The sequence below is a fragment of the Notolabrus celidotus genome, chromosome 7 (genome assembly GCF_009762535.1).
Source record: "Notolabrus celidotus isolate fNotCel1 chromosome 7, fNotCel1.pri, whole genome shotgun sequence".
In the NCBI taxonomy this organism is placed as follows: Eukaryota; Metazoa; Chordata; class Actinopteri; order Labriformes; family Labridae; genus Notolabrus; species Notolabrus celidotus.
The window spans coordinates 31,596,812-31,623,278 of NC_048278.1; the positions used below are offsets into that span (position 1 = coordinate 31,596,812).

A 26,467-nucleotide genomic window follows, 5' to 3' on the forward strand; every position below is an offset into this window, starting at 1 on the left:
TATATGCATATCCTTAATTTGGGATAGCGATTAATTAATTTTTCACTGCCAACTGTACTACATATATAAATACTTCTGTGGGGAAATTGGTTTTGTACCTATGTGTCTGTCTGTTTGTTTGTTTTTTGTTTGTCGCTTTGTGATTATTATTTTTTATTTTTGTTATTTTTTATTCTTTTCCCATTAACTTATCTCATGCTATGCACCCCAGGTGAAGTACTGCATGTGGGGATGAACAATAGAAAGGGTGGAGTATGATAAAAAGTTTATGTATCTTTTGTGTGTGTAATTGTCAGTACAAAACTTTAAATCTGTCTATCTGTATGCTTGATTAATCTGTCTTGTTCCTTTTGTTGTTCCTTTTGTTTTGTTCTGTTTAGGTGGTCTACTTTGTTACCATCCATCCATTACATCCATTTTCTTCCGCTTATCCGGGGTCGGGTCGCGGGGGTAGCAGTCCAAGCAAATTGACCCAGACATCCCTCTCCCCAGCAACACTTTCCAGCTCCTCCTGGGGAATCCCGAGGCGTTCCCAGACCAGGCGGGAGATGTAATCCCTCCACCGCGTTCTGGGTCTACCCCGGGGCCTTCTCCCAATTAGACGTGCCCGGAACACCTCTAAAGGGAGGCATCCTTATCAGATGCCTAAACCACCTCAGCTGACTCCTTTCGACGCGGAGGAGCAGTGACTCTACTCCCAGCTCCCTCCAGATGTCCGAGCTCCTGACCCTATCTCTAGGGCCGAGCCCAGACACCCTTCGCAGAAAACTCATTTCAGCCGCTTGTATCCACGATCTTATCCTTTCGGTCATGACCCACAGCTCATGACCATTGGTGAGGGTTGGAACGTAGACCAACTGGTAAATCGAAAGCTTTACCTTCCGGCTCAGCTCCCTCTTCACCACAATGGTCCAATACAACGTCTGCATCACTGCTGACGCTGCACCAATCCGCCTGTGGATCTCACACTCCATTTTACCCCCACTCGCAAACAAGACCCCGAGATACTTAAACTCCCCCACTTGGAGCAAAGTCTCGCTCCCCACCAAGAGAGAGCAATCCACCGTTTTCTGGCAGAGAACCATGGCCTAAGACTTGGAGGTGCTAACTCTCAGTTACTTTGTAACTGTTTTGTAGAAGGAGATTCCCTTGCTGTATGTCACATTGGTGTAACACACTTGAAAAATAAAGGTATTCAAAAAATAAATAAATAAATAAATGAATTGCCTTGTTGCTGAAATGCGCTTTATAAATAAATTTCCCTTGCCTTGAGGAATTGATATGATGATACACACTCTTGTACAGTAGGTGGCGGTATGCACCTAAAAGCTGTTTGAAATCCGCCATTAACTCCAAAGAAGAAGAAGAAGTTATTGCAAAGCACATAGAACGGGAGTTGTCGAAGTTCCGAGGTTCAGTGAAGGCGCCATGAAGATAAACAGACGCACACCATGCAGACGGAGGGGTTAACAGAGACACGAATTACTCAACCAGCTCCCTGAAATAGTTTCTATTTGAAGGAAAACCTGCTTTTAATCTTAATTTCTGTGTGTCTACAAACCTGAAAGGAGGAACAGGTAAGACATGGTGTTGCCAACGCCCTTGTCAGCTAACGTTAGCTCTTGTAGGCTAAAGTTAGTCTGCTGTTAAAGTTAGCTAACACAATGTTCTCATATGTTGTGTTTCTAGAATAAATTAACTCTCTAGAGGTCTCAGAGGAGTGGTTAATGTTTTATTTTAACTCTATTTACCTTAGTTATTGCATAAGGTGGTCAAATGTCTATGTGGTGAACTTTGACATTATGATAATGTCCTATAATGTCCCAGCTAAGAAATTCACCACAACATAATGTGAGTTTAAAATGTACTAAAACACTATGTACAAGCATAGGTCTTCATAATAACTCAAGCTTTGATGGTAATAACGTTAGAGGAAATTATTGTGCTGGTTTCATACTTTGTTTTTAAGTACACAATGAGGAATATTTATAAAGCACCATTTTTCTCCAATATTATTTTTGTTGTTTTCATTTTTGCTTGCAAAACACTCACAAAAAACCCTTTAACCCCCCACCCCTGCATCTCTTCGCTTAATAGTAATAATAATAATAATAATAATAATAGTAATAATAGTAATAATAATAGCAATACATTTTATTTATAAAAGTGCTTTAAAAGTTTCGCTAAGACACTTGACAATATATATATATACATACATACATACATACATACATACATACATACATACATACATACATACATACATACATACATAGGGGAGAACAGGGTTGGTTGTTACACGGGTTGGCTCAAATTGGGGTATGGACATTGCCAGAATCAGAGCTCACCTACATAGTCTTCTCTGGAGTAAGACAGCTGAACTTGAGGTGAGAGGACTTTTTTGTGGTTTTAATGTCAAATTGTAAATATTCAGCTCCTCAGTATTTTTCTTCTCAGCTTTTAAACGATGGGTTTATAACAAAACAAGTGTTACCCTTACAAAGTGTGAGGGGAAAGCTATAGTTTAGATTTTTATTAGCTAGCTAAGTAGTTGTTAGATGGTTGTTAGCCTTGATGCTAGCAAAAAAATCTAGTTGGGGTTGGTCGTCACATTCTCTTTGGAGTTAGTTGTCACATGTAACAACCAACCCCTATGTTGGCAAAATCATGCATGGTGAAATTAGTTGGAGTGTGCAGACCCTACATTTGCCTTCACTGTAACTCAGACAGTGACTGCATGTAGCCTAGTTGAGTAGACCATTATTGTTCGGCATATTTGTTTTGTTCTTTATGTTGTTATATAGGCTGGCCTAATGATGTGTTTCCTCTTCATGCTCCTTGCTCATTTTATGTTAAAATGCAAAGTTATGTAGGCCTATCACTTGTCAGTGCAATTAAACTTTCAAATTTAATTCTGCCTTCTTGCCTTTTTAAAAAGATTTTTCCCATTGAAACACCATTGTGACAACCAACCCCATAGTGTGTGACAACCATCCCTGTGATGGGGTTGGTTGTCACAATGTGTCAGAGTGTCTTTGATAGTTAATTGCCTCTTTGTTACAATGAGTTGGAAAATGAGAGGGATACACATTTCAAGCCAACACCTTAAGCATCAATTTAAAGTAGGAATGACTATTGAAAGATGCTTTGATGATGAGCAATCATCAAAACAGTAAAAAGTGTGACAACCAACCCCGTTCTCCCCTACAATAGATAAGCAAATGAAAGCAAAGCAAAAAAAAAACAAAAAACAAAAACAGAAACAAACAAACAAAAAAAGAATCAATCAATTATACATTGAAAGCCTTTTTAAATAGGTTGGTTTTGAGCCCAGATTTAAATTTGGTGGGGAGAGAGTCTGAGGTGTTGGGGGAGAGAGTTCCAGAGGGTGGGGGCAGTGACAGAGGAGGAGGCCCTGTCCCCCCAGGTTCGGTGCTTGGGTTAGGTTAGAGGGGTGAGGAGGTTGGCATTGGTGGAACAGAGGTTGCGGGTGGGATTGTATAGCTGCAGAAGGTCGGTGAGGTAGGAGGGAGCTAGATTATGGAGGGCTTTGTAGGTGATGAGGAGGATCTTGTACTGTATTCTGGAGGTGATGGGAAGCTAATGGAGGTTCTTGAGGACTGGGGTGATGTGGTCTCTGGAGCGGGAGGGAGTGAGTGCAGCTGAGTTTTGTATGTATTGTAATTTGTTGAGGAGGGTGTTGGGTGTACCATAGAGGATGACAGAGTATGCATAAATAAAGTAAGAAAAACGAGCAAAAGAAGAGAGAAAAAAAAACATAGGCCAAAAAGAGATAATGTGTTCATGCACCTGCAAATTCCATATGTGTGTCTTTTAAAAATAAAGCATAACATTTTATAGAGGGATAAGCAGCCCGTAAATTCATGATGTAGTTAAAAAGAAGACTAGATAAATAAAAAATAATAATAGCAAAGTAAGAAAAGATTATATACATATACACATATTTATACAGTACATATATACACACATGCATACACATATATACAAACACATATGTAAAAAGAGAAGAGGTATTTCATATATTTAGACAAAGTCAAAGTTCAATTTTCAGCTAATCAACAAGCACATTGCACAAATCACTTCATTCCAAAAAATTGCACATAGGGTTCCCACAGCTTTTCACACAGTATCAGTTTTCTTTTGTGTATGTATGTTATTTTTTTCCATAGACATGCATGTTGCCATATTTTTAACCCATGTCCCCAATGCTGGGTCTTTCTGTTTTTTTTTCTCTCCAGAACAGTCCTATCAGCCGTTTTGCTTGCAGGATGCACAACTTAGTAAATGTAAATTCTTCCTTTCTCCATGAAAGGTTGAGAGGATAAACCCCTAAAATAACAGCCTTAAGTTCCATAGGAACCTGAACAAGCAGAATTTTGTGAATAATAGACATCACTTCACCCCAAACAATCTTTATCTTGTCACATTCCTTTATACACCATATATAAAGCACCATTTAAAGTGCTTTACAGTAAAAAAAACAAAAAACACACACACCAAGAGCCTAAGAGAATAATGAAATAAAGCAGGAAGAAGAAATGACAATTCAAAATATTTAAATTAAATGTAAAGACAAAAGAAATATGACATAATGTCAGCTAAATAAGACGTTAAAATTCAAAATATGATATAGGATCAATTGAAAGGTAAATAAATATATTGAATTAAAATAACTAAGTAAAAGTAGATGGAAAGTTTTTGAAGTTGAGGTAAATAAAAAAGTTTTCACATTATTCTGTCTTCTGTACATACTTTTTGTTATCATTATTTGTATTGTATTTGTATCTTATTAATTACTTCTTCTATTTATATTATTTGATATTCTTAATTATTGTGTATAGGAGCAACTTTAATGACTGAATTTCCCCCCGGGATAAATAAAGTATTTCTGAATAACAACAGGCCAATTTGCAGCAGTACTTTAATATCATTAAGAACATTAAGCAATATGATTAGAGTCTTACTTCACATGCAGTTATGAGCTTTACTCCAGCTAGTGGAAAGTATTTCCAAAAAATTGGCAGAGGAGCAGAAGGTTCAGAGTTTGGGGATGGATTTTGCAAGGCAGAAGTTGCACGCTGGCATTGATTTGAGAGTGTAAACATTGTTTACATTTCATATAGATTAGTCCTGACCTGTTGATGTGTCAGCATTGGCCTACAAGGTTCAGGGCTGACTGGAAAAGTAGAAAGCATGTGTGATATTTGAAGCACTACATTTTCAAATACATCTGGTTAGAAATGGAAATATCAACACCAGCAACTTAGACTTAATGGATCTGTATTGTTTAGATACAGTATGTTATAACCTTGTGAAAGCCTAAGAATATGATGAGTAGCTAATATGAATAATAGATTACAAACCTTATCCTAATGAAAGTGAAAATTATGTATGAGTTAAACTACGACTGAATCCCTGTGACTCTGAGTAGATTGAATTGGATTAGATTGAAGTGTGTGAAAGAAACACCCTCTTTCATTTCATTCTAATCCTCCAAATCTTTGTGTTTGGCCAAACTTCTGCTTTATGTTACTGTAACATAAAATGAAACCTTTTTAACTTTGCCCCCCCATCTCTTCTTACGTCATGTCTCCTGACAAATCCCAGCGGCAGGAAATGAAATCTGAATTTGTTGTGAACTTTGTGCTGCTGTCTCTCTGTCTCTGTCTCTTTCTCTCATGTGTGTTCAGTCTCCCTCTCTGACAAACACACACTGTCATGATGGTGTCGTACAAGCGGCTGAACCCTGAAGATATTCAGTTTTCTGGTGCACTGCTGTCAGAGGAGCCTCGTCCTGTCCGCGAGGACATTTCAGTAAGTTCATTTATTAACTTTTGACTTCTTCAGTGTCGAGGATGTTTTTGTGACTTTGAATCTGTGCTGCAGGGAACTCTGTCTTTTTCTTTAGGCTGCCTGAGATTGTGTCAGGTTGGTCCTCTTGAGAAGTAAAGGGACGAGTCAGTAGTCTGATAGTCTGATGAATAATCTGCAGCTGTTTTGGAAACAGAGCTATTGTTTGAGTTCCTTTAAATGAAAGTGCAAAGCTTTCTGATGTATTGTTTATTTTCTGTGAGGTCTCTGTTTTGGCTTGTTTATCTGACTAAATAAAACTCCTCAAGACGTCTCTATTTGCTTCAATAACCATTGATTAACTCTTTTGCAAGCTTGGTTTATTTAAAGCCATTTCAAGGTGAAAATGTAAAAGTAACAAAATTATAAATCATACACAAGGTAAGAAGTTGTTGTTTTTATTCTAATAATAATATAATAATAATAATACATTTTATTTATATAGCGCTTTTTCAAAAACTCAAAAGACACTGTACAATTGTTAAAATCAATACAAGCAAAATAAACAAATAACACAGATCAAACAAAACAACACAACAGTACAATCACAAATGAAAAGCTAACTTGAAAAGGTGAGTTTTTAAAAGAGATTTGAAAGCTGAAGGGTCAGAGCAGTTTTGTATAAGGGAGGGGAGTGAGTTCCAGAGGGTGGGGGCGGCTACTGAGAAGGCTCTGTCCCCCCAGGTTCGGTGCTTGGTTCTGTGAGGTGGGGACAGGAGGTTGGCATGTGAGGAGCGCAGGTTACAGGAAGGAGTGTGATGGTGGAGGAGGTCAGTGAGGGAGGAAGGGGCCTGGTGGTGGAGGGCTTTGTGGGTGAGGAGGAGGATTTTAAACTGTATGCGGTAGGGGACGGGGAGCCAATGACTACGGACTTAGTTTTTTCTTATGTAGTTATGCATTTACTTATTTTAAATATTACCAATTTATTTTTTTGTATTTTCACTATTGTCATTTTCTTTTTTCTCTTTTTTAAAATGTTCTATTTTAGATTTATATAATATTAATTATTATGATTATCATTCTTTTTTTCATTAATGGATGTATTTACCTATCTACTGACTTAGTGGCTAAAGCAGAGTTTACAGATATCTATTCTTCATTTGAGTATTTATTCTTAGTTTTGATTTTTTCTTGTCCTGTATATTTTAAACAAAGATTCATTCTTTCCTCTGCACACATCTCTAAAACTTTTCTGTCATCATTGAACGCCGCATTCAAGAAGACCAGTGTGACCCTACTTTATTAGTGCAGTAACACACAAAGGGCAGTCAAAATACAATGCATATCATTCATGAAATATATAACATGACAGACACAATATTAAAGATGTTTTAAATCAAAGTGGGAGACTTCACCGCAGAGAAGAAGAGTACAGTGACTGTGATCTCAGAACTTGAGGAGGACTTTGAAGATTAGATTTCCTTTCCAGCTGATTTACACATTAAATACATTTTAATGTTCTTTTTCCCTTTCTGTAATTTTATGAGATTAGTTTTGTGGCTTTTTGTGCATTTATCTAGAGGATAGGACCGTGGATAGAGTGGGACACTGGGAAGAGACTAGTGGAACATGAAGTAGTAAAGGGCAGCAGGCTGGATTTGAACCCGGGCTGCACGATTTGAGGACTATAGCCCCTGAATTGGGTGCATGATTCAACCTCTGAGCTAAACCGGCACCCCACTTGTATGAAACAGTTCCAGGCTAGAGTTATTTAATTGTAATTTCAAATAATGTGTGTTGATTTGTTATTTCTGACAGTATAAGTTTTTGTTCAAATCTTGCTTTCTCTTAATTTAATCCTCAATAGACTATTCCATCATGTGTAGCCTCGAACCCCTGATGTCTGCAGCTCACTGTGAACCCTGGCATGTCTGCGTCACTCTTTAAAAGGAGATGTTTTTTAAATCACTAAGACTATCTTGTGTTTGTTTAAAGGTGCCAGAGCAAGAGGACTCTACTCTGCTTCCCCGTCGGCCCACATGCTCCGTCACCACAGGCCTCCTGGTGCTTGGCTTCCTGCTGCTGCTCCTCTGTGGAGGCTGGCTGCTGGGCACCATGTTCTGGCTACACAGGCCGTCAAATCAAGAACCGCGTAGACCTCCAGCACCGGCTGCTTCACCAACACTGGAATACAAAGAAAAGAAAGGAGTGAACAACACTGAAGCCGCGGCCCGCCGTGTGGCGTGCTCTCTAATCCCCGAAGCGTGGAGGTTTGATTGTTACCCTGAAAGAGGCGTGGTTGTGACCCAAGACTTGTGTGAGGCAAGGGACTGTTGCTTTATCCCAGCATCCTCTGCCTCCTCCTCTGCCAGCAGCCCATCCGGGAGGAATGGTATCCCCTGGTGTTTCTATCCGCCAGATTTCCCCTCCTACTCACTTGTGTCAATAAACGACTCATCGCTGGGACAGAAAGGGAAGCTGGTGAAGGATGTGAAGACCTACTACCCCGCAGACATCCTCACTCTGGATCTGGAGATCCGTTATGAGACAGACACACGGCTACGTGTCAGGGTGAGTGAGCCTCCAGGTGTATTTAAGGCACACAGCACTGAGTTCACGTCTTTGGTGCTAGAACATAAATCTCTACACGTGTACAGAGAACTTGTGGCATCATAAAAAATCTTTCAGCTGCATGTTTGAGCCTTCTGACTCTGAATCTGAAAACTTCAGAATCAGGACTTATATCATTTATTAGTTTTATCACTCCGTAGTCCCGGAGAAGCGGAGGCTGAAGTGTAGTATGTGGAGCTCGGCTCCGGATGTCAGACGGAGCTGTTTAGTTAAACTCTTAGCTGTTTTGGGGAAAGTTAGTGAACCTGTCCTGGGGAAAGTTAGTGAACCGGTCCTGGGGAAAGTTAGTGAACCTGTCCTGGGGAAAGTTAGTGAACCGGTCCTGGGGAAAGTTAGTGAACCAGTCCTGGGGAAAGTTAGTGAACCTGTCCTGGGGAAAGTTAGTGAACCTGTCCTGGGGAAAGTTAGTGAACCTGTCCTGGGGAAAGTTAGTGAACCTGTCCTGGGGAAAGTTAGTGAACCTGTCCTGGGGAAAGTTAGTGAACCTGTCCTGGGGAATGTTAGTGAACCTGTCCTGGGGAAAGTTAGTGAACCTGTCCTGGGGAAAGTTAGTGAACCTGTCCTGGGGAAAGTTAGTGAACCTGTCCTGGGGAAAGTTAGTGAACCGGCCCTGGGGAAAGTTAGTGAACCGGTCCTGGGGAAAGTTAGTGAACAGGTCCTGGGGAAAGTTAGTGGACCAGTCAGTTGTGAGAACACCATAACTATACAGACACATCACAATGAATAGAAATCTCATCATCTCCAAAATACACAAGTGCCAACGACTGATTTTAACAATGAAAGCTCTGTTATTGTGGACAAAGGTTTCCTCTGCACACAGGATGAGTGTCAATCTAATGATCTGCTCTGTAATGTAATTAGAAACTGTTTTTTTCCTGTTCTTCCCTCCAGATCACTGACCCCTCCAGTTCTCGGTATGAAGTGCCAATCTCTGTCCCAACTGCCACCAAGAAGGCAGAAAATCCAGATTACGTAGTTGAGCTTTCAAAGACGCCGTTTGGTCTCATCGTGAAGAGAAAGTCTACAGGAACAGTTCTGTGAGTCTGATACGAAGAGGCTGTGATGGGTTAGATAAAGGACATAAATCAACGTATGCTTTCATCTCTTTAATATTCGATTTTTTCCCCCTGATAGTCTGAACACCACGGTGGCTCCTCTCCTCTATGCTGACCAGTTTCTCCAGTTCTCCACCTCCCTGCCGACTCAGTTCATTTATGGTCTGGGCGAGCACCGGTCCACCTTCCAGCACGACGTCCACTGGAACACGCTCACCATGTGGGCGAGGGATGTGCCCCCTATGGTATGGACATTATTAACGCTCACATTAACCCTGATGCCTCCACATTAAGATGGTTCAATGTTTAAAAAGGGGGATGAGATTTTGTCAACAGTTCCTCTCAGGAGCCTCAAGTGTCTCTTCAATCTTACAAAAACAACAGAGTCTGTGTCATAGAAATTCTATGCATTCCTATGGCTGTTTGAGTCTCAGAGTTGTCTCAGTGTCATGTGGACGGAGTCAAGGGTTCTCTATTTGAAGACTAGCCACAGAAGGTAATGGTTTCAGAATGAAGTGATGTATGATCTGCAGCTGTTTGTGTAGGTTTGAGTAAACCAGGAAAAGCTGAGGCCTGTATAACAAAGAGTTCAATATACCCCGGGTACCTTTTGGTGTCCTTTCCAGAGTTTCTCTGAGTGTGTTCACATGAACATGTCTGCTGCTGACAGATCGTCATCATAGATTATAAACTTGAAGAAGGCTGGAAAAGCTAAAGTCTGGATGTGAACGCCTACATTTTAGCTTAACATATCTCATTCTTGTGATTAGTTCTGACTATAACTCCTGACTAGGGATGTAAATTTCAAGTATTTTCCATGATCGATCTTTGGAAATTCAAGACACAATGTATATAACTGACAGTGTTGAATAGCTACGGATCATATTGAGGTGTTCAAAATGTTAAACACGCTATATATCAACATGTGGAGCAGGCTCATAATCTCTGCGGACATACAGTCATAAAAGTGAAGGCTAAGACTTCAACAAGAGAACTGAGCAGAAACATATTTCAGACTCACAGTATCCAGTTTTCTGACTACTTGTTTCTAGTGAGAAAAATAAGCATGTGTATGTGGTCAGGTGTCAGCTTGGAGCACAACCGAGTCATAATCAGTCGTGGAGACCTGTCACTCAGCCGCAGCCCCCAGCTGAGCGTCTCCGCTGTGCGCAACACCTTTAGTCAGCTGATTCACATCGAAACATGCTTTAAACTTAAAACACCTCCCTGATAGCTGAACCAAATATAAGACCACATGATGTTTGTTCCATGTTATAGAAAATCAAACAAAAAAATGTGTTCGAGTAAGTTCTTAACAATCAATTAATCCATTCTCGATTAATTGTTGAAATCCCTACTCCTGACTTTAACTCCAGACAGTTTTAGATGTAATGTTTCAGCTGCAGCACTGACAGTATGGAGACGACAAAGATGCATATGAAAACATGATTCAAAGCAACAGGTAGGGGTCATTTTAAATCAGATAACTACAGCTCTAGTTATTTTCAATCTCTGTTAAAGGATGACATCAGTAAAGTAGACCGTGTCCTGCTGGTCTCACTCGTCCTCTCTCGTCCTCTCTTTGATCAAGTGAATGGATCAGTCATTGGGTTTTGTTTTTAGAGGATGGTCTTGATTTATCTTTAACATGAAACAGGTGTGTAGCATAAATAACAATGGGGACCTACTGCAGTATGAAGTGAACCATCTTTGTCGTCCCAGAGTTAACCCTGAACATACCTCTCTGACTCCAAATCCATCCTCTTAGAACAGGCCCATGTCGTCTGTTTCTTCAGAAGTTTTCACAGCATAAAGAAAGCTTGAACAGATTTCTTAATGTTTGAATCATAAGACACTCAGGTGATTAATAGGATGTTCAGGAAGAAGTGTCGTGTCAGCTGGTTGCACTTCTGTGTGCTTTATTTGCACTGAAAATGAAAAGGAGAAAGAGGTGCCGATTAAGATTAGGCAAACTAGACTGACTCAGTGTGTCATGCATTTTGCAATGTGAACTGCAAGTAAATAAAAAATAAATCCACTCTCTTGCTTTTAACACCTCCTTTTCATCAATATTCCATTACTACATTTGAATGAAGTCAGTCATATTAAGATTATGCTTCAAACTTCTCTTTCTGCAGGATTATGTGGCTGATAGTTTGCCTCAAGTCTGAGAAGCCAGCATGCATACTGAAGTTTTCCATAGCATACATTCTTACATACCATATCCAGGAAGTCACATCTGTTTTTAATGAAGAAAGGCTGCGTTCACCTCAGAGGACCTGGGATTGTGCAAGCTGGATCCCTGGAGTACCTCTCTGGTGCACATAATTGAATGATTCTGTTAAACGCTGCTGAGTTGATCCTGTTGTGACGTCAGCATTTCTTGTTATGCCTGGGTGGAAATGAATAACATTCATGATTATAACACTTGTGGCTTGATATCTGCTGACTAGTTGGTTGTCCTTAGATGAAGGTCAAAGCACGAAGGGAATTAGGTTAGAATGAAAATCTGGAACAACTTTTGAAATCTTGTGTCAAAGAAAAAAATCTTTATTTCTTGGCGACAGTCAGTATGAGAGATGTTTTCCTTTTATTTATGGTATGTGAAGACTTCTTCTGGTCCGTCTGTGGGAGACTCTCAAGGGCTTTATATTACTGTGTTCAGCTGTTGCTGTTTTTAAATGTGCTCTCTGGATGTATTTGGATCAGACTGAATGTGTTTGTCATCTTTGATCATATAAGGTGTGATTGGTTGTAACACCCTCCTGTTCCTCTCTTCAATATAGGAGAAGACAAACCTGTATGGAGCTCATCCGTTCTACATGGTGATGGAGGACGGAGGGAGCGCGCACGGCCTCTTCCTGCTCAACAGCAACGCCATGGGTCAGTCTGCCAGTCGCCTTGAAAACTTTCACTTCAGGTTTCACTTTGTGCAATAACACACGACTGAGCCGAGAAAAGGAGGAGATTAATGCAGTGTTGCAACCGTCCAGATTAAAACTGTAAGCAATATTATGAAAACAGAAGTCCAAAATAGGAGTTACCATCAGGAATTTTCTGCTTCGTCAAGGCTGTGTGACCACGGTGTCAGAAAGTTTCCACTTCACAGTAGTTCACTTGGAGTTCAGGTTGTATAAGAAGAAACTGAGCTTCCGGGGATACTCATAACTCGGTCTCAGCAGATGTGTGTCTAACTAGAGTCTGGTCCTGCTGGAGGTTTCTGCCTGTTAGAGGAAGTTTGTCCTCTAACATCTTTATTGATAAAGATGAAACTTTGCTGTTGAAGTTATACTCCAGGTCTTTGAACGTGTCCTGTTTTCACCTGTTACTCTATCATTTAAAAGTGTTTCAGCAACAATCAATCAATTATTAGTCATCTTACTAGTTTAAGGTCACTCATTCTAAGTAAAACATTTGTATCTTCATTTTTCTCCCCCTCTCATCAGACGTGGCCCTGCAGCCCGCCCCTGCTCTCACCTGGCGTGCTATCGGTGGAATCCTCGACTTTTACGTTTTCCTCGGTCCTGATCCCGGTGCAGTGATCGAACAGTACGTGGAGGTCATAGGTCAGTGGATGTTTTCAGTTTGAAGTTTTTGCTTTATTATTGTGTCATGCATACAATCATATGCCCAGCCCGCATGGGCTTACAAGACACCATAAATTCGTACTGTCCAGGGTCAGAGCGCACAGCCTGATCATTCCTTGTAAGGAAACTTAAGGAGAAAATCATAACAGAATAAAAGAAAATAATAAAAATAAAAATGCACACTACTTAAAAAGACTATCTTGTCTTCTTTTCCAGGCTTTTGATACAAAATTTGCAAGTTTGAACACGTCAAAATAAAAAAAAACAATTTAGTTTTTGCACATCTGTCCACCGAAACATTTCAGGCTTTTTACAGGCAATTTGTTGAAACAATATTTCTCTGAGGTCATAATAATTTTTACAGTACAAAAGAAAATTGGACTCTGTTTCCACTTCATTCAAATCACACATCTTACAGAGTCTGAATACTGAAGTCGGTTGATTAAAAGATATCCCAGAAGAAAACAAAGACAAAAAATGAAACCCCCTTTACAGCAGATATGTGACGTTATTCTTGATGTATGCGAGCGAAAAATATCTGCACAGCCTGCTTCTTCAAATGTAGTACGACACTAAATACAGACCCAGCTGTGTAGGATGCTCTTAAAGGTTTTATCTGTAACACTCCGGACTTAGTGGTTGTTTTCTTTCATTTGTTCCTGATGTGATCCTCCTGCATCATTCCCGGCACTGGAGCAGCTTCTTCCCCCAGGCCGTATCCCTCATAAACAATCACACTGTAAACCACTAAAGACTCCTGTGACAGATCACATACATGATTTCCAGTGCAATATCTCAATAACCACGTGCAATATTGTAATTTATTCCTTTACTCTCTTCACCTCTACACATTATCATAGGCTTCCCAGCAATGCCCATCTACTGGGCCTTAGGCTACCATCTCTGCCGCTGGGGCTACAACACCAGTGATTCCACCTGGGAGGTTGTCAAGAGACTGAGGAATAATGGGATACCCCAGGTAAAAATAACCCAACAGACTATTAGTTTGTGTGTGTTTCTTAAAAGATGTCTTATTAATGATGTGTTTGTTGATGCATTTACAGGACGTCCAGTGGAACGATATCGACTACATGGAGCACGTCATGGACTTCACTATTGATTCCACAAAGTTCGCCACTCTGCCAGATCTGGTCAAAGACCTGCACGCTCACAACCAGCGCTACGTCATGATCCTGGTACACTGGAGTTTTTTTGCTCTCTTGTATGTGTTGTCTCATTTGGATGGTTTGTGTGATACGTGTGCCTCCGCCTGCAGGACCCCGGCATCAGCAGCACCCAGCCTGAGGGCACGTACTGGCCGTTCGATGAAGGGCTGAGGAGAGACGTTTTCATCAAAGATGCTGAGGGAAAAACACTCATTGGACAGGTGAGAAACTGGATCCTGAATACAGTTTCATGCACAGTTTCACAAACGAGATTATCCTCAGATAATAACAGCTTTTGCTGTTTGTGTGCGTTATTTCAATCTGAGTGGGATTAGCCAATAACTGGGGGTTTACATTCTGATAGGGCAAATCATTCAGAAGAAAGGACTCAATCCAATTATATTTAAATAAATAAAACAACAAATATGCAAAAAGAAGTTACATTTGAAGGAGGCAATGCCAGCTGCTTTACTTACAAACACAATATCCTAAAGGTCCAAGGGGCAACCTACTCCAGAGGCATAACTTTCAGGTTTGATCAGCACCAGCCTCTGTGCAGCTCTGTCGCCACGTTAAGCTCCATTTTCAGTCTGCATCAGTCCTTTGTTTTTTAACAACTGAGGCTCAAGATTTTACGCCTCTTTCTAGACATTGTTATCAAATGTAATGTTAAGTGGTAAGTCGTTCCAGAGGGTGGGGGCGGCGACTGAGAAAGCTCTGTCCCCCCAGGTTCGGCGCTTGGTGTCAGGTGTTAGGGAGAGGAGGTGGGCGTTGGAGGATCGGAGGTTATAGGAGGGGGTGTGGTGGTGGAGCAGGTCGGTGAGGTAAGAGGGGGCCTGGTTATGGAGGGCTTTGTGGGTGAGGAGGAGGATTTTAAAATGTATGCGTTGTTTGATAGGGAGCCAGTGGAGGTTTTGGAGGACAGGGGTGATGTCAATTCAGGAAACAGCTAACATCAGTTTTAGCACTTCTTTTACTTTACCTTCCAAGACACCCATCACTTAATAATAATATAATAATAACTTTATTTATATTGCAACTTTAAAAACACTTTAAACTTTACAAAGTGCTTTGACAAACAAAGCATGGTTCAAATAACACAGCAAAGATTTCAAACGACTGGGAGGAGGAACTTAAACAATGCAAAACAAAATGAAACGCAAGAGGTTAAAAGGAATACATGTCAATTAAACAGAATGAAGTAGTGGGTCAGTAGACCAGTAAATTGCTGTTGAGAGGTTTTTCAAGGATTAATAAATAAAATAAATAAATAGAAAAAAAAAAAAAAAAATGGATAAGTAAATAAAAGCATTAAAAAGACAATAAAAGAGGTTTTTCAGGATAAATTAGGAACATTTAAATAATAAATTAGAAAAATGAATATAAATTAAAACAATAATTAATCAAATACAATTTAAAACAATTAATAAGTTGGATACAATTTTTACCTAATAATAAAATTGAAGTAAAAGCGGTTAGAAAGATAAAGTCACATAAAAGCAAGTCTGTAAAAATGGGTTTTAAGAAGAGATTTAAAAGATGTCACTGACTTTGCGAGCCTTACCTCCTCAGGGAGGTCGTTCCAAAGTCGATTTATTCAAGCAACAACCACAGCTTCATCTAAATCATGAGTTTTATTTTTCACATCTTTTAATGTCGTCTCAGTTTTTGCTGCAAATTACCCAGAAAATCAAGATGAGTTAACAAAGTTCCAACATCAGTTTTAACAAAGCGTTTACAGCATCCATCCCTACTTCTCTCCTATTCACCCCCCTCCGTCAGAAAGACATCATTAAGGGGGATTTAAAAATGACATGTCTCTTCCTGCAGGTGTGGCCCGGTCTGACAGCATACCCGGATTTCTCTGATGAAGTGGCGCATGAGTGGTGGTACGACAATCTCAAGATCTTCCATGAGAAGGTGCCGTTTGATGGACTGTGGATCGTAAGTGTTGAAGAACAGACTGTAACCATTATAATCACTGCTTGCTGTGTTTCATGAAATCGTCTCAGTGACCTCTTTTGTTTTCAGGACATGAATGAGCCGTCAAATTTCCTGGACGGGTCGACAAATGGCTGCCCAGCCAACAGCCTTGAAAATCCTCCTTACACACCCGGTGAGATTAAAGCAAACACTCACAGACCTGACCTCTATTTCCCATACCTGCTCTTTCTGAATCAATGCTGCTACTCATTTTCAAAACTGGTTTGTTGATTCTGCTATTTGTTGTTATGCTCCTGCTGCCTCCTGAATATGCAGTTGAGGTTTACCTGGCTGAGTGTTCTCCTACACTTCGTATTTATGCATATTCAAAGTGGAGTTTTTGTTTGATAAGTCATATTTACAAATACTTCACAGTTTTGAACACACTTTGAACCTTGAATCCTTGCTTTCAGGTGTATTGGGAGGTACGCTGAGAGCCAAAACTTTGTGTGCCACCGCTCAGCAGAAGCAGTCAATGCACTATAATATACACAGCCTCTATGGACTAATGGAAGCTAAGGCGTCTGCAAGGTAAAGACTTGTAACAAGCAAAAGAAAAAATGCTGAATATTGTAGAGTTTTTAGAATTTAGTCCAACCGTCTTCCTTTCTTGTCTTTTACTTTATTCTGTCTTCTGTTTCAGTGCTCTGAAGCGGATCATTGCAAAGAGACCATTCATCATCTCCCGTTCCACCTTCCCCAGTCAGGGGATGTACTCTGGTCACTGGCTGGGAGACAACAGGAGCCAGTGGAAAGACCTTTACTCTTCTATAGCAGGTTTGATCATTTAGACTCAACACAGTTTTTCAGCTGAAAAGAAGTCGTGCCAGTTCTAGTAGGGATGTTAGGATGCAACTCATTTTCTTGTCATATAGAGGCACTCAAGAAAATCAGTCAAAAACTAGCCCAATTTATTTGACATGGCTAAACACTGGGGTACAGAGTCTGCAGGTAAACAATGTCAAAGTGGTTGGCCAACTGTGGCTAATGTGAGCAGAGCTAGCACCACCAGCTTTGGTCTTCCCTGCAGTGTCACAACCATAGACTGTATAGGATATGGACGCAGTATCCGTGACGTCACCCATCTGTTTCTGAAGCGTTGTTTTGAGGCCAATCATTGGTGGCCGCCATATAGCTGCTGTCAAGCGATTGTGACGTAAAGAGGCAGGCTTTGAGTCTCCTAGCCAACAGCTACAGTGTTCCCGCCTGTCAATCAAGTCAGCTGTGCCTCTCATTGGAAGACTCGTAATCTCAATATCTTCGAAATTGCCGCGTTAGAAAAAAATTCACCCCCCCCCGTACAGTGTGTGCCGATCGAGAATGAGCTATCCAGACTACACTCGTTTTTTGTACCAGGCTGTAAACATGTTCTGCTGTAAAGATCTGCTTTTTTGAATTGGTGTGTATGTGGTTTCCGGTACTTCTGAAGCCAGCCTCAAGTGGCCACTCGATGAACTGCAGTTTTTAACGAATCCGCACTACCTTCAATTCTTGTGGCCGGTGGTTGCAATGTATGAGATGTTCCATAAAATCTGGAATATAAGTTGCTATCATTTCGTTTCATTCAGCCAGCCTCAAGCGGATCCTCCATGAACTGCAGTTTTTTGCACTTCCGCATTGGACTCATATTTTAAGACCAGAGGTTTGCCGCTTGGTCACAACCCGGCTCAGAGATTGTGGCAAAAGGGGAGACAGATGCGAGTTGGCACAACAAAAAAGGTGTAAATGTCATTAACTAGAGCTACTGCACAGCCCCGGCTAGTGGCTGGAGGCTGTGCTACAGCTTAGACACGACATGTGATTAACACTAGGGGTCAACAATAATAAAAGTATACATAGTTTGTTTACATGACTAGTGATTCTGTTGTAGATTAGCAAGGGTGATTATGCTTAGCTGTTGATTAAAAGCGTGCATCCCTAAGTTCAAGTCAGTGTAATTGATTTGTCACCTTACAGCACAGTAAGTAATAAAACAAGTGTTAGCCAAACTATGCTCAACACAGGCTACCTTAAAAACAATATCTAAATCAAGAATAGACTAAAACAGAGACTTGTGTATTCTTGTCATGTTTGCTCAGAATGAAATCTGTTGTGCATTTTTTCTATTTCTACCATTTATTATTTATCAATAAAGTAATATCTTATCTTATCTTATCTTATTTAAGTTTTCATATTAACCCTGTTATTGTTTTGTATAAATATCATAACTTTGTATCGCATTGGCACAAATGTATCAAGTACTGAAAAACATTTGCTCAGACACACATTTTTTAAATCCTGTTTAATCTGGCAGAAAAAAAACCCTCTTTCCAATCTTAGTTCAGACTTTTCAAATGTTGTTGACCCAAATCAACCAAAGGGTTTTACCAACTCTGCAGAGGTTTCTGACCTCTCACGACATGAAGCCCGTGAAAACAAGCGGCTCAGCACAAAACGTCTGCCAGCCGTAGCAACCAAAGTGAACTACTCAGCAATTAGAAATATATTTAAAGAGGTTTATGAAGCATTTATGTTGCCGTATAACTGCTTATTCAAGGCTTGTGTGAATTTAAAGATGTGTAGTTTGGCTTTATTTGGCACATCGCACACACTGCTATATACTTATTCTGTCGACAACATTACAATGAAGCGTTCCAGTGCCACTTATTTTTATCTTTCCTACAGCAGTGTGTGAAAGCTTCCCTTAATTTGTTTGATAGTAGTCCTCTCTGATCACAACCTCTCTGTTGTCCCCTTCAGGTATGTTGACCTTTAACCTCCTGGGCATCCCATTAGTTGGAGCAGATATCTGTGGCTTCAGTGAGGAGCCACAAGAGGAGCTGTGTATCCGCTGGACACAGCTAGGAGCTTTCTATCCCTTCACACGCAACCACAATGCCATTGACATGATGGTAGGACCCTAATATCACCACAGATTTGTAGTACAGTTGATGCCAAAATTATTAGCCCCCCTTCTGAAATCAGATGAAACCCTTGATTTCTCCATGAACATGACCATTAACAAGTGTTTTTAGTTAAAATAAAAAATGTTCACTAAGTTTGATAAGGATATTATATCAATGCAATTAATTGAAACAAGAAAAGGTAAAAATGACACGTCAAAAATGATTAGCCCCCTGGCCATTAGTAGTCAATAGTTCACCCTTTCTGAGCCACACCTGACAACAACCTCTTCAAGTAGTTCTCCACAGGTTGGCACATGTCTCCTGAGGGATTTTGGCCCATTCTTCCAATGCAAATTAATCCAGCGGGTCCAAAGTACATGGTTTCTGAGCATGGACATTCACTTTGAGCTCCCGCCACGGATTCTCCACAGGATTTAGATCTGGGCTCTGTGCGGGCCACTCCAGGACCTTGGTTTTGGTGTCCTTTAAGAACTGTTGGACAAATGTTTACTTATGCTTTGCGTCATTGTCAAACATGCATCGGTGCTAAAAATGTATTCCAAAATTCACCAAAGCCACCAAATAGCACCGATGCATGTTTGATTATATTAAGTTTTATCAATGATGCAAACATTGGGCAGAATTTAAGGAAAATCTTCCATAATTCCTGGGGGGCTAATCATTTTGGCCTCTACTGTCGTTGTTTTCTCAACCTAGAGGTCACATACTAATGACACTCAGGGATTAAATGTATTAAAAGATGTTTGATGTGTCACATTTTCAGCCTCAGGACCCGACAGCATTCAGCCCCTTCGCTAACACAGCCATGAAACAGGCCCTGCTGCTGCGTTACTCCCTCTTCCCCGTCCTCTACACACTCTTCCATCACGCTCACATTCACGGACACACTGTGGCACGGCCGATCATGTTTGAGTGAGTACTGCTGTCTGATTTATCTTTAGCTGATCTTCTGACCGGGGTTGATGTTTGACACGCTCTGACTGACTGACTGTCATCTTCAGGTTCCCTAAAGATGTGAGAACGTACGGTATCGACAAACAGTTCCTGTGGGGGAAGAGTTTGTTGGTGACACCAGTGTTGGAGCCTGGAGTTGATTATGTGATCGGCTACTTTCCAGAGGGTCTCTGGTATGACTATTATACGGTGAGATACACGCTCATTCTTGTACAAACAGAGTGTTCAGCATTGAAGGGCAGAGGATGTGAAGAGTATTTTTAAACTTGACCTGATGTGATTGTTTGGCTCTCAGGGCGATGCTGTGCACAGTAAAGGTGAGGAGCTTCGTCTGGAAGCACCTCTTGATAAGATCAACCTGCATTTGCGTGAGGGCTCCGTTATACCAACACAGGTAAAAGGAATACACTTTTTTGTCTTAATGCAAGAAAATAGCATGAAGTATTGAAAGTTGCACATTTGACTAATAATGTTTCCAACGTCTGGAAAATGCATGTATTCATATAAACATAGAAAAATGCTTGTTTCAACATAACTCAGTGTTCTATCTTTACTTGAATTGATGTACACCGAAGAACTTTAAACATTTGATACAAAAAATCCTGTCATTGTGTTTGTTTGTTGTCTCCTGGTGTTAAACCTGGAGGAGGAGCAAAGTTAGATGAGCTGATATTGGGGGTGAAATGAAATGGGCTGCTTTCTGTCCTGCTCCTCATTACATGTAAGCTTAGTTTCATGAGCTCCATTATCTAAGAAATGTAGTATGCATAATTTCCTTTATAGTTTTTTTTGGATTTGGATTTGGAAAATCTGTATTGTCCCATAGGAGCAATTTGGTTTGCAACAATAGTCCCCACATATTATAAAGTAGTAGTAGTAGTAGAAGTAGTAGTAGTGGTAGTGGTAGTAGTAGTAGTAGTGGTAGTAGTAGCAGTGGTAGTAGTAGCAGTGGTAGTGTTTTATTCAGTCATCATACATAACACAATATTTTTACATTACAGAGACTTTCAATAAAGCAACAGTAGTGCATAGTGATGACTGAAAAGGCCTAGGCAGAAGTTTTTATTTATGCCTAGCCTACTTTATTCTTTATTCTTTATTGGGATCCCCATTAGCTTCCACAGTGTGGTTGCTAGTCTTCATGGGGTCCACACAACAAAACAAAAATAAGGAAAACAATTATTTAAAATCACACATTAACCATAAAACAAAAATGCTATAGCAGCCAATTATAAAAATCAAAATTGAAAATGCAAAATAAACAAAGTATCTGATCAAATAAATGATGAGTAGCATTAAACAACAAAATAATGGAAACAAAAACACTCATTTTTTGGCACCAAAAATTAATAAAACTGAAAGTTACATAACAATGTCTATGAGAAATTCATCAGCTCATTAAGAGCTGTTTGAACCCTGTGAATTAATTTAAATCTCCTCACCTGTTGGTCTATTCATGCTGTGTGATTTTGGGCTTTTACAGTAAAACAAGGGTTAAAACTTTAACCCCAAAGTCTACCAGTTATTCTGATTTGATTATACAATTTTAATGCACAACTCTGCACAGTAACTTTTGTGCTTTTATTTTAAATCTGTCTCATTAAATTTGAATCTGTTTTACTGTTTTTATATTAACTTTTCTTTGCTCTGATTTTAATTGGCTTGTTTTAAATGTTTATTCCAATGTGTTGTTGACACTTGTAATGATTCTTTTACGGTCTTGTGTGAAGCACCTTGAATTATCTTATTGCTGAAGTATTCTCTATAAATGAACTTGCCTTTCCTTGATTATGTTATAATAATTAATGTGATATTTTATTTCACATGCAGGCACCCAACCTGACCCTCTGGGTGAGCAGCGGTCAGCCTCTCCATCTAGTCTCCGCTCTCTCCGATGACGGTTCGGCCAGCGGAGATGTGTTCTGGGACGATGGAGAAAGCATCGACACCTATGAGAACGACAAATACGCTTACATCATCTTTAATGTCGCAAAGGTGCTCAAACTCGACTAGTTCTGCCTCAGAAGTAAAGATAGCCACCCTCAGTATCTGTCAATTGACTTTCACAGATTCAGCTTGGTGATAGTCTAAAAGAAACCACTGTAGACTTAATTTGACCTTTGTGATGAAGTTTAGGGTTCAGGATAAAGTGAGGGTGTTTTAAATGGCATTTCTTACCTAATGAAGATAACTTTTGCGGGCATGTCTAGGCTAAGGTCTTATACGTTACTACTTTTTGTGTCAGTTGCCTCATGTGTTGTTTTAACTCACACCACTCCATCTGTTCTTTCTTTTTGCTAGAATGTGATGACATCCGAGGTGCTCCACAGCAATGTGGAGGCCACATTCATCACGGTAGAGACGGCCTCATTTTACGGCGTGAAGAAGGAGCCGAGCAGAGTGTTGGTGAATACCCAGGATGCAGCGTTCACCTACAAAGCCAATCAGGTGAGGACATTAAGTCTGGTGGTCTGGTGTCTGGTGGATCAAACATAACGTACAGGACTCTACGTTTGAGAGTTCATCCACACCAAACTCTCTCATCCATGTCTTTATGGACCCTGCTTTGTGCACTGGTGCACAGTCATGTTGGAACAAGAGGGCTGTCCCCAAACTGTTCCCACAAAGTTAAGGAGCATGGAATTGTCCAAAATCACTTGGTATGCTGAAGCATTCAGGGTTCCTTTCACTGGAACTAACGGGCCAAGCCCAGCTCCTGAAAAACAACCCCCCCTTAAATAAAATGAGGATTAAAGAATACGAAAATAAAAACCACTACCAGAAAATGTATGTAGTTACTTCCATCACTGTGTGACAGTAACAGCCATTGGAGGGAATTCAACATAATGCTAAATACACTGTGTTCCAAATTATTATGCAAGTTGCATTTTTGTGAATATTTTAAAAACTATGTCAACAGTTGTTTTCAAATTTGTCAAGAAGTCAGATAGTGAATATATTTCTTCAACTGTGTGGTGAAAAGGATGCTTTTCGGCTGTATTTTTAAATAAATGCAGAATCTGCCGAAATGAGTGTGCCAAATTATTATGCAAATCATAATAATAATTCATAGAATTTATATAGCACTCTTCTTAATACTCAAAGTCGCTTAACATAGGGTGAAAATTAAAGAAAGAAAATAAAACACATAAATAAAACAAACAAAACAGGGACAGAGGTGGGGCGGGGGGAGAGGTCATGTGTGGTATGCTTTTTGGAACAGGTAGGTCTTGAGGTGGTTTTTGAAAGAGAGGAGAGAGTCAGAGTTATGGATGTATGGAGGGAGAGAGTTCCAGAGAGTGGGGGCAGCGATGGCAAAGGCTCTGCAAGTTGGTGATAGGAGCATATAACTTGAAACTAAAAACTAGGCACCAATTTAAACATTCTATTGATTGAAAATAATAATATTTACTACAACTGTATTCAAACTTCAACAAAAACAACAGTTTTCTTTACATTTGTATACAAAATAAAACTGTTAAGGCCTGTATTTCTTGCCATTGTTGTAAATTATCTTCTTTATTATTGATCACAATTTCTCAGTCGGGTTGAGATCGGGTAAGCAGGCAGGCCAGTTCATGAGGCGATCTGCATTTATTTAAAAATACAGCCGAAAAGCATCATTTTAACCACACAGTTGAAGAAATATATTCACTATCTGATTTCCTAACAAATTTGAAAACGACTGTTAACATAGTTTTCAAAATATTCACAAAAATGCAACTTGCATAATAATTTGGAACACGGTGTACAGCTAACTCAGTACGTTCACGTTGGTAAATGTGTTGCTGTAGTATGTTAGCATGTTTTGTCTGAATGGTGGAAGTCTTCTTATTGAAACTATCTTTTCCTTTACCTCTCTTTGCAGGTGTTGACAGTTAAAGATCTAGGTCTTAAACTCAGTCAGAACTTCACCATCAGCTGGATGTAACCAGTCCGGAGGGTTACTTTTCATGGATTTATTTCCTCTTTGCTCATCTAAGTCAGTGTTAAGACAGTGATGTTTTCACTCTGAGACATTGGACGCTAAAGGAAACAAGAGCTATGGTAAAATATTTATTTTTAAACCGTGTAGGAAGGGTACACCTTTTTACAGTAGGGGACTGCAGAAGTGAAAACACCTTAAAGTTCACCAAACGATCCAGCTCTCTCTTAAAGTTATTGTTCCTATGTTGTCTGATGATGAGCTTGAGTTCAGAGACAAAAACAAGCTGTCCAATAAACAGGCGAGACTCTGGAGTGATGGGATCAGGTTTGTTTCCTCCATATTTGTAGTGCTACGTTTGAAGCATACAACATACACTGACATACAGCTCGAGCACTGCTTTGAATTTCTGTGTCTTGAAAATGTCCTGATAGTAAAACGAAAGCTGAACTTTCCCAAGAATCCAACAAACAGCTTTGCTTTGGTACTTTTTTTTTTGTTTCAAATCTGCTTTAAAAAAAAAACGTCCATCAGCAGAGAGATGATGTGCAATAAGTGAAAGAGAGGATGATGTGCTTTCTTAAAATTGAGTCGCTTGAATACAGCTCAAAGTGTAATATATTTTTTGTGATTGAATGCTGATTAAAGCCTATTTTTTGCACTCATGAGTGCTGCAGTATTGTAAAGGTAGTTACAGGTGCCTTATGATTCCTGTTTGTGTGTGTTCCTGAGTGTCCCTGGGTTTGTTCCAGATGTTTGTTTATTCAGCTTTTTGTTATCAATGGTGGAAACCAGAGTTTTGCTATGCACTAAGATTACTTTAATGTAGAAGAGCAGTCAACTAGATCATCTGCGAGTGTCCTGCAAACATTTTACTGTGAATATTCACTGACAATCTGATAGTAGAATACAACTAGAGAGCCAGTAGACCCACATTATGTTTTACATGAAGATCACTGGAGATAATTAATTTAAATTCGACCTTAATGCTGTGAAAATCTGATTTGAATTGATAGCATTTCTCACAGAACACCCACTGTGAAAAGATTGCACCTCTTAAAGCAACTTTCTTTAAGCCAGAATAATTAGTTGAAGAAGTCATCGATGAATGTGTGTTGTAAACTACGTAAGAGCTCAAAGTATTTTAAAGCATGTAAAGATAATGATAGAGTATATTTTGCTGCCATTTGTGTTGAAACTGTAGCTTAATGTTTGCAACATTTCATGATGAACTCTTGTGTTTTTGTTTTTTCATTTGCTTAAATTTAAATAAACAAAGAACATGAAACGACTGAGGTTTCCTGATTTATTTCACTTTCTTTTTTTCAATCAGTATATTTATTGAGGTTTTTTTTTTTACACATTTTAGTGACAAAACAGCACATTGATGTGTGCCTCAACCAAAGCACCCACCAACATTAAACATTAAAACAAACTTCTTCTCAGACCAAAAGCCATCTTTTATGCAAATGTATGTATAAAATAAAATAACATGAAACGGTAGTACACAGTCAAAAAATAAAGATATCATATTATCTCCACAAGCTTCAGTCAAGATGTATTGAGGTTTCTATCAGAGATAACTCAATACTTCTCATCATCTGACAGCTCAATACTTTTCACCAAGGCAGTAAAGGGTCCCCATATTTTTCATCCCCATCATTTGTCTAACCCAGTATGATATACTTTGTCTGTTTATATTTTTCCAAAACATTGCAATGAATTTTTTGGCATGCAAAAGACACAGATCTATCATTACCTGGTCATTTTAAGTAAACTTATGATTATTTGGGTAAAGTCCTACAATAAAAAGCCTGGGATCCATCGGAATATCTTTTAAAACAATTTTTCTAGCGTCTTTTTAATCTCTTCCCAGAACATTTTAATCTTAGTACACTGCCAAACACAATGAAACAATGTCCCCTTCTCCTCAGAACATTTTGTGCATAAATCTGGAATATTCTTATTATATAAGTTTAATTTAACTGGTGTGATGTATGTTCTCATCTCTAAGTTGAGAATTGATTGATTGAGTGTGGACCTTAGTGCAGACTAACCCCCAGTCCTCAGCTGTTATTTAACTTTCTTATTTTGAAAAGACAACTTAAGAGAAGATTATGAAGAGAAAGAACTTTGATGCATCCCTTACCTCAGGTTAAAGTCATAAAATGGGTGCAAAAAGCAACATACTACTTTAGCCCTGTTTCAATCAACAGATTTAATTGCATCAATTTTAATTGGTTGTCCCCAACACATATATATGAAACTGAGGTGCTGGACACCCTGTGCCACTAGAGGGCATCATGTCTCCAAACTATGAGGTGTATCATTCCGGTCACTTTCTAAAAAGGCTGCAGAACTGGGATGTCAGGATTTTTTCAGGTGTGTTTTTGCCTTTATTGATCGGACAGCTGAAAAGAGGCAGTAGTACAGAGTTGGGGAAGACATG

General features: G+C 39.6%; 1 protein-coding gene across 1 annotated transcript; it reads left to right on the forward strand.

Annotated features, from left to right (window-relative positions):
- Window positions 1-1,376: 1,376 nt before the first annotated feature.
- si:ch73-12o23.1 (lysosomal alpha-glucosidase) lies at window positions 1,377-25,310 on the forward strand. The gene is made up of 21 exons (XM_034688143.1): window positions 1,377-1,577; window positions 5,712-5,835; window positions 7,807-8,382; window positions 9,334-9,479; window positions 9,577-9,742; window positions 12,284-12,380; window positions 12,944-13,063; window positions 13,945-14,063; window positions 14,149-14,280; window positions 14,361-14,471; window positions 16,081-16,194; window positions 16,282-16,366; window positions 16,647-16,764; window positions 16,877-17,010; window positions 18,973-19,124; window positions 19,903-20,051; window positions 20,141-20,282; window positions 20,389-20,487; window positions 21,924-22,088; window positions 22,395-22,541; window positions 23,962-25,310. Exons 2-21 carry the CDS (start codon window positions 5,740-5,742, stop codon window positions 24,022-24,024), a joined length of 2,931 nt encoding a protein of 976 aa, XP_034544034.1. The 5' UTR covers window positions 1,377-1,577; window positions 5,712-5,739; the 3' UTR covers window positions 24,025-25,310.
- The last annotated feature ends 1,157 nt before the right edge of the window (window positions 25,311-26,467 follow it).

Coding starts and splice junctions, on each gene's coding strand:
- si:ch73-12o23.1 (XM_034688143.1), top strand. CDS start 5,740: ATGATGGTGTCGTACAAGCGGCTGAACCCTGAAGATATTCAGTTTTCT. Junction 9,480..9,576: donor AAGTCTACAGGAACAGTTCT/GTGAGTCTGATA, acceptor TCCCCCTGATAG/TCTGAACACCACGGTGGCTC. Junction 14,064..14,148: donor GGAATAATGGGATACCCCAG/GTAAAAATAACC, acceptor ATGCATTTACAG/GACGTCCAGTGGAACGATAT.